This window comes from Pinus tabuliformis, chromosome J (genome assembly GCF_031772625.1).
Source record: "Pinus tabuliformis cultivar Carrire ecotype Pingquan chromosome J, CPIR1, whole genome shotgun sequence".
Taxonomy (NCBI): domain Eukaryota; kingdom Viridiplantae; phylum Streptophyta; class Pinopsida; order Pinales; family Pinaceae; genus Pinus; species Pinus tabuliformis.
In genome coordinates this window covers 917,573,819-917,585,937 of record NC_142295.1, presented here as the reverse complement: position 1 = coordinate 917,585,937, position 12,119 = coordinate 917,573,819, and the positions used below count along the sequence as shown (strand labels likewise).

The following is a 12,119-nucleotide window of genomic DNA, read 5'->3' as shown; positions in this document are numbered from 1 at the left end:
ACTTAAAGTTCAAGGCTATGGCATAATAAATGTGTACTTACCTAATGGACAAATGCGACAGATTCATAATGTGATGTATGTACCTGCTCTCAAAAAGAATTTGCTATCTGTTTCCACTATCACTGATAATCATTTAAAAGTAGAATTTGGTAAATTGGGGTGTATAGTGAAAGATGTTCAGGACCACTACAAGGTTGTTTCTACAGGTACCAGGGTTGGAGGATTGTACAGATTGGATGTGACAGTCAAGCACCATGTTGCATTGACATCTCAAGAGACATCAACAGCAGAATTATGGCATCACAGGTATGGGCACCTAAATTACAATGATTTATCGTTGTTACAAAGGAAATCAATGGTTGAAGGTCTTCCTGTTATGAAGTGTGAACATTTACCATGTGAAGCTTGTGCACTTGGTAAGCAGCATAGATAAGAGTTTCCTGTTCATACTGAGAAACGAAAGTATGATATACTTGAATTAATTCACACTGATGTATGTGGACCTATGCAAACTAGGTCTCTTGGTGGTGCTTCATACTTTGTTATTTTTATTGATGATAGATCTAGATATACCTGGGTCTATTTCATTAGAAGGAAAAGTGACATATTTGAGTATTTTAAAGAGTTTCGAAATATGGTTGAAAAACAAACAGGAAAGTGCATCAAAATACTCAGATCTGATCAAGGGGGTGAATATAAATCAAAAGCATTTAACACCTATTGTAAATCTAATGGAATTCAACAACAGTTCACAGTGCCACATACCCCTCAGCAAAATGGTGTTGCTGAGCGATGGAATAGAACCTTGGTGGAATCTGCTCGTAGTATGCTGCAAGGTAAGAACATCTCTAATGGTTTCTGGGCAGAAGCCATTAACACTGCTGTTTATCTGAAGAATCGATGTCCCACTAAGAAATTAGTTTTTCAAACTCCTTTTGAGGTTCTTTATGGTTATAAACCTGATGTGAGTCATTTCAAAGTCTTTGGATGTACTGCTTTTGCTCATATTCCTAAGGCTAACAGAAGCAAACTTGATGCCAATTCCATCAAGTGTGTTTTCATTGGATATTGTACGGATCAGAAAGCCTATAAATTGTTTGATCCAAGTTCCCATAAACTATTTGCAAGTCGTGATGTATTGTTTCATGAGCAGACTGACAAAAGTAACACAAAGAATGATACATGGCATATTTCTAATGATGCACATCTCAAGATTGATACTTTGATTAAGCAGGAACAGGAACAGGTCCAGGTACAGGTACAGGATCAGGATGCTAGCAGCAGTATGAGCACATCTAGCAGCAGTGAGTCATCACAAGGAGGTGATACACCTCAAAGCCAACGAATCATGGATGGAACACCCACACCAAGAAGGTCGTCCCGACAGACTCGGCTTCCTGAAAGGTATAGAGACTATGCCTTAATGTCTAATATAATGAATGTTGAAGAACCAATTGATTATGAGCAGGCTAAACAACATGAACCATGGATTAATGCTATGAATGATGAGTATGCTTCTATTATGAACAATCAAACATGGGAATTAGTGGAACTTCCTGAAAATAAAGTTCCAATTGGAAGCAAATGGTTGTACAAAACAAAATTTAAAGCAGATGGTACAATTGATAAATTAAAGGCAAGATTAGTAGCAAAAGGATATGCTCAACAGGAGGGAATTGATTATGAAGACACTTTTGCACCAGTAGCTAAGTTGAATACAATTAGATTACTGATTTCCTTAGCCACAAAACATAATTGGAATATACATCAATTGGATGTCAAATCTGCTTTTCTAAATGGTGATTTAAAGGAAGAAGTTTATTTGGTTCAACCTGAAGGGTTTGTCAAACAGGGACAGGAGCATCTAGTTTGCAGGTTAAGAAAGGCATTGTATGGTTTGAAACAGGCACCAAGATCATGGTATGTAAAGATTGATACCTTCTTTCTTCAGAATGGATTTGTGAAAAGCAAAAATGATCCTAACTTGTATTTTAAGAAAGATGAAAAAGGAAATGTTGCTTTAATATCTTTGTATGTGGATGATCTCATTATAACAGGCAGTGCTCACAAGTTAATTGAAGAAATTAAAGTTCAGTTGTCACAGGAATTTGAAATGAAAGATTTGGGTGAAATGCATTACTACTTAGGAATTGAGGTATGGAGAGAACCTGGTAAAACTTTGATCACTCAAAGCAAATATACAAAGGAGATTCTTAAAAAGTTCAATATGACAGATTGCAAAGCTATGTCAACTCCCTTAGAACAGAATGCAAAGTTGTACAAAGAAGATGGATCGAAAGAGGCAGATGGAACATTATATCGTCAGTTAGTGGGAAGTTTGAACTATCTCACCACTACCAGACCAGACATTGCATACTCAGTCAGTATCCTTAGTCAATTCATGGCTAAGCCTTTAGGAAATCACTGGATTGCTGCAAAGAAAGTTCTCTGATACTTAAAGGGAACAGTGAATCTTGGTATTATGTATACTGATGTATCTGATGTTGCACTGACAGGTTTTTCTGATTCAGATTGGGCAGGAAATCCAGATGACAGACGATCTACCTCTGGCTATGCATTTCATATTGGATCAGGGGTCGTATCTTGGAGTAGTAAGAAACAGCCAACTGTTTCTTTATCATCCACAGAATCAGAGTACAAAGCTTTGACCAATGCCACCTGTGAAGCTATTTGGTTGCAGAGAATTCTTGCAGATCTTGAAGAAGCGCAAAGTGGTGCAACATGTATCAATTGTGATAATCAGAGTGCTATCAAATTAGCACATAATCCAGTTTACCATGCTAGAACAAAACACGTTGAGTTACAGTACCACTTTGTACGTGAGAAAATTGAGTCAAATGAAATTGGATTGATATTTTGTAACACCAAGGATAATGTGGCTGATATATTTACTAAGCCCCTTGGTAAAATCAAATTTGAAGTTTTTAGAAGTCAGTTAGGTATTGTAGAAAATCCATTTCTCCATTAAGGGAGGATGTGAGAATAATGCAGAAATAGTTAGTTATGAGTGGTTGAACTGAATTAGTTGTAGGTGGTTGAACATAATTAGTTATGAGTGGTTAGGAATTAGTTTGTGTTATTTCCTGTATAAGTGTGATGTAATTGAGCAAAGAAATTAATGAAGTTGTGTGAGTTTTATGTTTTAAGTGTCTGGTCTCTGATCAGAATTGGCTCGAAGCTCCATTTCAATTACCGTCACTCCGCCCATAAACTTACTCAGATTTAACTGCTTTATCTCTAAAGGAGTTCTGGCCATTCTTCCCTTGAGGCGAAGGTTAAACGCTGACACAATCTGATTCTAGTTGTCATTTTTCATGGCATCACCCACCCAACTTTTCTAGCTGGTTGGTTGTCCATGACATTCCTTCATCCTAAATGCCCACCCGAGGTAATCCTTCCGTGCCTTGTCAGGTGTTTATTCCAGATCGTTCGGATCCTTATGAGGCCTTATCCAATGTTTTATATTATTCATCGAATGTGACATGAAAATGCATCACCTTGGTTCATAATTGTCATCCCTTGTTCTTGATTGCCACTTTTATTAGCTTGTTCATCATGACACTGGTTATTTTCTCTCTTGACGGGGAAGGTGTTACTGATGTCAAATTTCTTCATAAAAAACTAAATTCAGTGAAAGATGGGAGGCATATTTATTTCATTTTAATTTTTGATTTTGTGAATTTTTTAAATAGAATCATTGAATTTTTAATTAAAATATTTGTAGAGCTTTTTTGAAGAGATTCTCTTCAATTCTTGTCATAGAGCTAAGGCCTCAACTTCATTGTTAGATGTTATACCTAGCGCATGCCAATTTCATTTCTATTTCTCCATAAAACCATATAAAACTCATCCCACTAACTACCTCTCCTATTTTGATAAATATATTATAATCCACTCATATTCACATAATATTTAAAATTTTAACTACATACCTTTATACGCTTTTCATTTATATATTTTTTATTTTTTAAATGGTATGTTTTATATTTTTTTATTGTTATATGTAGCCCTATGTGAATTTCATTTCGATTCCCCATGAGAATTTCATTTCTATTTCTCAGATACAAAGCCCATCTCACTCCTACCTCCCCTATTTTGATAAATATATTATAATCCATTCATATTCACATAATATTTAAGATTTTAACTATATACATTTATACTCTTTTCACTTATATATTTTTTATTTTTTAAACCGTATGTTTTATATTTTTTATTGTTAGATGTTATACCTAGCCCCATGGGAATTTCATTTCTATCTCTCCATACTCCATAGGACTATACAAAACCCATCCCATTCCTACCTCCCCTATTTCGATAAATATATTCTAAGATATCAGTGTGTATCAGCACTGTGGTCTCTGCGGCTGCGGGATATTAACTTAGGTTTACAATAGGGTAAACAAATATCCATTCAATACATTTTTATATGTTTCCAGGTCTCTGCGGCTCCGGGTCCCCGCAGCTGTTGTCAATTTCAATTTCCATTAACATTTTTTTACATTTTTCTTTCTACGGCTACGCTCTAGGTCTCTGCGGCGGAGAAGATATATGTAAACATTTATTTACACCTCCATAAAAGCCGAGTAGAGATTATTTACTCTCCATAGCTCGGTAAATAGCTCGGTACTCTGCGGCTCCAGGTCTTCTGCGGCTCCGAAGAAGATATATGTAAACATTTATTTACACCTCTGTAAAAGCCGAGTAGAGATTATTTACTTTCCATACGTCTTTGTGTGGCTCCAGGGCTTTCTACGACTGCGGCTCCGGGGGCGGATCTGCGGCTCCAGGCATCTTTTCATAGATTGTGATCTGTGGCACTCTCCATAGGGTTTCTTGCAGATTAAAATGCTTATTGAGACTCTACTGCTGGGTTCTAGATCTAATCTTTTGTGGCTAGATCTAGATCTAGATATAATCTTCTGCCTTATTTCTTTGCGGGCGGGTTTTAGATCTAATATTCTGCGGCTAGATCTAGATCTAATCCTCTGCCTTATTTCTCTACGGCTGGGTCTCAGCTTTGTACTGGCAAATATGGCTCTCAGCTCCGTGAAAATAGCTGCTGGCTCAGTTTCGTCCGCTTCTAAAAAGCAAGCTCCTGCCCATATTGTCAGTGAAGCCCCAACTCCCACTATCCAGGTGGTCCAAGCCTCACTCATTGAGGCTTTAAAGTTTTCCGAAAGTGCCCTAATGTGCCGGTTCAATGGTTTTTGGCCACGGCTGACAGCTCTCCACAATTGGATCTGAGAGGTATGGAAGCTTGTCATTTTTGATGAAATTAATATCTACCCCTGTGCTAGGGGTTTTTTTATAGTAGATTTTGAAAATCCTAAAAGCAGACAATGTATTCTAGATTCTGACCCTTGGTTTTGGAAAAACTCGGGCCTATTCATGAAGCCATGGAACCCATCATTCGATCCCTCAATAGTAGTCATAACCTCAGCACAAGTTTGGGTGAGATTGCCAAGCCTACCCTTGCATCTCTGGAATCTCTCCTCGCTAAAAGCCATTGGAAATGCAATTGGGAAATTTTACTGCAGGTGCCCAGAAACAGAGGAATATGCCAGAACCACCTATGCACGCATCTGTGTGGAAATGGACTTCAGCGCTGGATTCCCAGCTGAGATAAACCTAACAAGTAAAGACTGTGTGGAACCAGAAACTCGATTATGAAAGTGTCCTCTTCAGTCGATCCTGCTTTGAGACGGGCCATCTAGCCAAAAATTGCCCAAAAGCCTTCCAAAAAAATTCTGCTAGAAAAAACCACCACAGATCTACTTGGTGGGAAGGAGCACAAAAAGAACACTCTAGAGAAAACTCTCAATCACAAGAAATCGGGCAAGAAAGAAACAACTCTCAAGGGAGAAAGCCCCACTCAGCAACAAAAAAATAAACTCGACAACCCCTCAAGCATCAATAGTTATGAGGATTCAAATACCGCACAAAATAAATCTTTATTTAACAGCGAAGCAGATCTCCTAGACCAAACTTCTTCTCTGTCTATCTTCAAGAGGACGAACACAATAGATCGCGAAGCTAAAACACCAATGTCCCAAGAACCAGAAGAGATGAAGGAGATGCAAGATAAAGGAATTTGGAAGACCGTAGAGAAAAAAAAAAAAAGCTACAACCACCACCACCACCATCATCATCATCATCATCATCATCATCATCATCATCATCCACTCATATTCACATAATATTTAAGATTTTAACTACATACATTTATACTCTTTTCACTTATATATTTTTTATTTTTTTAATATGCTTTATATTTTTTTGGTGGGATAAATACTTAAAGAGATTTAAACTTGAATCTTGCCATTTACATAATACTTCATAACAAGATAATAGCTAATTAAACTGGTTATTTAATTATATTTATGGAATATCATAATGTTAACCGAAGAAAATGAAATGTTGTTGTAATTAGCACCACGAGGGCAAGTGAGGTGCTGAAAATATCATACTTTGGCATACAGAGAGGAGTTGCCTTTATTTATATAGTTATACATTTACTACGATATGGTGTTGTTAACCGCAGAAGACGACGTTATAATTAGCACCAGAAGGGCAGGTGAAGGTGCTAGTGGCATCGTCCTTGGGATAGCTGTACGCCTGTGGGCACTGCCCCTTGAAGAATTCGGAATAGTTATTGGGAACACAATTGTTGTCTGCGTAGGCTCCCGTGCAGCAGTATTGAGGGGTATTCAACTGCGCACAAGGACCGTTGCATCCATCTGTTACTTTCAATTCTGCAGGGCAGGCAGCAATTATGTCGTTCGTGCAACCTATTTTCTGACAGTTAGACGGAGTTGCACTGAGAGGGATATTGAAACCTTCAATCAAAGACATGTCATAGAAGTCTTGATTCTGGTACTGATTGAGCGCATATTCAAAAAGAGTTTGAGGAGGACTTCCATAGCCTTGACACTTGAGCAACCCCCCGCAGTCACCGGTGTTGCACTTGCCTTGCCCGTTAGCGTCGAAGGAGCAGCCGGTACGACCCCAGATTCTCGCTTGCGTTGTTCCTGCGGCAACGTCGAAAGTCCAACTTTGGCCCTGCCCCAATGCTTGACCGCCGCCAGGACTTGCAGCGGCCCAAACTGTGTATGGGCATTGGTTCGTCACCACGAACGTCGCCCCTTCAGCACCTGCACTTGACCAAACAATATTTATGGCATATACAGTTGAATTTAACTCGATGGTATATTGGGGATGGTATATTGGGGAATTTGATGGAGATATATTTACGATATATAGTATAGTTATCAAATTTGAATTTGGATAAAATTTGGTTAGATATAAAAAAAAAAAAAACCAAATTAATACTATAAAAATTGAGAGAATATATCTTATAAATACTAAAACATAATTTTTTTCAATTTAAAAAAAATATAAAAATAAACAATTATTATATTCAAAATTCAATTATGAAATTTATCATTTTTCTCAACTACAAAATTACTTTGTCTACCATATTTTAATGTAGAATTGAACATTCTAATGTACTTAACCTACCATACCATTAACAATGGCAAATTTTTAACATACAATTTACTATTTTCTATATGAGCTTTAACCGGCAAATTTACTTGCCATAACATTGGCAACATTAGTAAATTTTTAATATACAATTTTGTATCTTCTATATAAAATTTAACATGCATATTTACTTAAGATACCATTCACAAATGCAAACTTACTGTACCATTTGCAACTGCAATTTCTTTTTACATGCAGTTTGCTGTTTTGTAACTTTTTTTTCAACATAAAAAATATTTGTTTTTCTTTTTTTAATATCCAATTAAGTGTACCTAACCGAATAAGCGAATTCACAACTTTTTTAGACCAATAAAACAGAACTTGGTAACTACGATATATACCATTAAACTTAATTTTATACTACAATATATACCATTAAACTTAATTTTATGGTATATTTTGGAATATAGTAGACCATGAAAACAAAGAAGTCAGTCAATTGCTTAAATTCCTTCTTAAAATCTTTGCTATCTAAATGAAAATTACACATTACTAATATAATCAATCCTATACACAGCAAATATAAAATATTTTAGAAATTTAGAATCAAAATAACAATTACACATGTATCAATATAATCAATCCTTTACACAGCAAACATACACATGCGTTAACCAATTAGTTAGGTTGTCATCTACTGAGATTACAATTTTGGGGGAAAGCGATCTTTCGTCATAATTTAGCCATTTGTTTTTGCAAAAGATCTAATTATAAGTGTTTAAATCATTTGTTGATTGTAGAATTAGATTTAATATATTTTTTTTAAGATATAATGTAGTTTTTTCAAAATTTCTACTAAATTTTAATCAAAATTTTACGAGAATTTCCATTATTTACTGGAATTTCCATTATTTTCAAGACAAAATCTTACGAGAATTTCCATTATTTTCAAGACAAAATTATGACCTGATTAAATAATAAACTACCTAACCACCTGAAATAATTAACAATACGTTCTGCCGCCCAAAGTCCCCACAAATAATTAATCTTCTGCTAGAGTTTGAGTTTTTAGAGAGAGCAGCATCGATCAGCTTACCTTGCAGATAAACGTTGATGGCGAATAATGTTAGTGTCACTGCGATCCAAATGGAACCTGCTAAACTATTTCTCCCCACCATTGTAACGGCCTGACAACAACTCAGAGACGGCTGGATCCAATTTTTCAATGAAATAATTTGAATGCAGAGATGGAAAGCTTGAGGTGAGGAGAGGATGTTCAGAGGTTGTGTATATATAGGCTTTCCGTGCTGCCGAGGAGCACAAACCATGTGTTAAAAGTCGTTTATCCTTATCCTTTCACTGTGGAAAGAATAGCGAGCCGTGGTGTGGAATCTGAAACGTGTATGGCAGACAATCAGATTGAAGGTCCATGTGGTGAGAAAGAATAGAGGAGAATTGGATTTTTAAAATGTAACAGCCCGTCAAATTTGAATAATTCTGAAAATGCAATAGCCCATCAAATTTGAATAATTCTGAAAATGCAACAGCCCATCAAATTTGAATAATTTTGATAATTATGTCTCTTTCCAGAAATTTAATTTAATTTAGGGTGGGGGTTCATCCTGAAAATAAAATATATAATTTTGAAATATTCATAATAATATCTCATTTAATCAATTTTGAAATATTCATAATAATATCTCATTTAATCATTTTAAAGTAGGTTAAAATATTTATAATAAAATAATAATATTAATATAAAGATAATATAAAATAATAATAATAATATAATAATTATCTTTATATTAATATATTTAATAATATGATTGTGTTAATCTAAATAATAATTAATATATTTAAAAAGTTTTTTATATTTATTGTCTATCCACATTTATGAATCAATAATTAAACTAATCTGAATAAAAAAATATCAACTCTCTCAGCACTCTGTAATTTAACAAATCAATCCCTAACAAACAATTTTCTCCTTCAAATTCCATGACGGTCGCTACTGGCGGCTGCCACACTCATGACTTTTATTGCCGTATCCCGTCGGGCATTCAACAAAGACAGGTCCATTTTTCCGAATATCTTAATTTTTCCGACTAAAGTCTTCGTCCTTTTTTTTTATATAGGGCCATCACACATCTTCTCTTAAATCTTAAATCTCAAGGAAAACAAAACACTAGCCCCAGGGATGGAATTTGACGGGCATTTTGCCCGTCATAAGGCCTTTTGAACGTATTTGATGGTTAGAAAATTTTGAAGACCGTTTCTTAAAACGTGTTTGGAACCGTTCAAAACGTATTTTTGACGGTTAATATTTTGCTGAAAACGTGATTAATACCCATTCAAGAAAGCAGAAGCTAAAGTAGTAGACTAAGTTGCCAGGCGCTTGTTTTCCTGGATATGGCCACTTGTCCGGCCTCCAGCGAGCAGGAAGGTTGGTATGTTTTGTCATAGTACTGTTGTAAGTGATAACGTAATTCTTATGTGTGGATAATTTTACATCCACCCCATGCTTCAAATTAAGTTCACAACAATGAAATTTTGAAATCTTGGGAAAGGCATCCAGGAAAACTTAAAGTAAATCCGGCCTTGTTTTTATTTTTAATTCTGCACATTATTTTGTTAGCCAAATCGCAGAATGGATTTTTGGTAAACTCAGAGTTGAACCAAGTAAATGATTTGTTACTGTGGGTTAATTTAGCGGATCACTTGTGGAGGGCTAGAAGTAAGCACCCTCTGGATTCATTTTCAACTTTATGGGAAGTGAATTCCAAGAGGCAATGCACTACCAATGATAGCAATAGTGACGGGTTTGAAGAAATCTTTCCTCGGAGCTTGCTAATTAATAATTTAATTAGTAATCATAATCATCCTAACATGTTTAGATATATTTCTCTAAATTAAATAATCAATGAAAACCATACAACACTAAAATGGGATATTTTTGTAATATTGTATTTGAGTAATGATTTTTTCATTTAATAAACTTGTTTTGATGTTTTGTTACAATGTATATTTTAAGACAATGAGGATTTCTTTCTTGTCTAAAATATTTGTGAGCAAACTGCTCTCCAATATGGTAGAGATGTTGTAATTTCTTTCATAACATTTGACTCAGTCAAAATAAAATTAGAAAAATAAATAAATTAAATTAAAAATCAAAAATAAAAAATCAAAGTTAATAATTATAATTATAATTATAATTAATAATTAAACCAACTTAGATCCATTTTAAATGTGGGTCTACCAAGTGGCCAGAAAGATCAAATTTTAAAAATCCCTTACTAAAATATCTGAAAGGAAGATCGTTCAATTATAAAAACAATAATTACTTATTATTTGGATATATTTATTTTTAGCGATAATATTTATTTTAATCCTAAACCTATTAAACATAGATAAGAATTAAAAATATAAAGAATCCAAAGCATAAACATGTTTAAGAAAAAACAAAATTGAACTCCAACATGATATATTTTTATCCGATATAATTAAGGTCAAAGTATTGCATTTATATGTCAAATTAATCTTAAAAGAATAAAGTTCTATAATATTGAAGGCCCCACTACACTACATATTGGAGAATGAGATGTTTATTATATTTTTTTGTCTATTTGCATTTCATATACCTAGGTGTCCCACATCTTACCAACATTTTTAAAAATGCAGTAAAAGATGTGACACATTTAGATTGGAGCATTTTTCTACTATGGCATAGCATCTTTCCCTTTATGTTTCTCAAGATGCATTTAAATATGAGGAGAGTCTTTTGCACATATATCCAATCTCCATCTATATTTGGATTTAATGAATAGCTTCCATGCAACTTGACTCATTTCTTTGCTTACATTATCATTGGAGCAATGAAATTTGGAAACTTGTATGTTGTGACATCACTTTGAAACAACTAATAATTTGTTGTAAAATAAATTTCTCTTATTAGATGGATATGAAAACTAGATATTGGTGCTTTGTTCTTGTGCCCTTTTAGGGTGTCATCTATTTATGTTTTGTGTCAAATCTTATATTAGATAATGTAAAAAATTAGCTCTTGATTTGCATGCAACTTAGTTTTATTGGGAATCAAAACTTTCTAGTGATATAATATAAATTGTTGCTTTTAAATGACACTTGAAATATATGCAATGGATAACCATCAGGTACTCTACCTAGGATTCATTATATACTTTCGATAAAAAAAATAAACATGTTTCAAATGTTCAATATTTTTTTGTTGAAATATCCACAATTGTAGTTGTCAAAGTATTATAATTTAAATATATTTAATTTTTAGTTGATATGTCTACAAGTTATATTAAAGGGTATAGTCTCTAAATAATACACCAAGGTGAAGATTATTTTGAATTTTCAAATAAATTATTTTGTCTAAAAAATAAACTAACTAATTAATTAGAGTGAGTTTTTTATGATCTTATTTAATGTTACTTTAATACACAATGGCTTTTTGTTTATATATATTGATTTTACTACAATTTGATGATAAATAGAAGGAAGGATTTGATGAGAGCATGCTTTTACCACATTTAATATTATAAGTGTTTGTTCTCTAAGAATGTAATAGTGGAGGAAATCATAACATAATC

General features: G+C 34.1%; 1 protein-coding gene across 1 annotated transcript; it reads right to left on the bottom strand.

The window, feature by feature from the left end:
• Positions 1–6,372: 6,372 nt before the first annotated feature.
• On the bottom strand, positions 6,373–8,769 carry LOC149229745 (pathogenesis-related thaumatin-like protein 3.3). The gene is made up of 2 exons (XM_089378721.1): positions 8,603–8,769; positions 6,373–7,175 (listed from the first exon to the last, which is right to left on the bottom strand). Exons 1-2 carry the CDS (start codon positions 8,682–8,684, stop codon positions 6,556–6,558), a joined length of 702 nt encoding a protein of 233 aa, XP_089234847.1. The 5' UTR covers positions 8,685–8,769; the 3' UTR covers positions 6,373–6,555.
• Positions 8,770–12,119: the final 3,350 nt, after the last annotated feature.

Coding starts and splice junctions, on each gene's coding strand:
- LOC149229745 (XM_089378721.1), bottom strand. CDS start 8,684: ATGGTGGGGAGAAATAGTTTAGCAGGTTCCATTTGGATCGCAGTGACA. Junction 7,176..8,602: donor CATCAACGTTTATCTGCAAG/GTAAGCTGATCG, acceptor GGTCAAGTGCAG/GTGCTGAAGGGGCGACGTTC.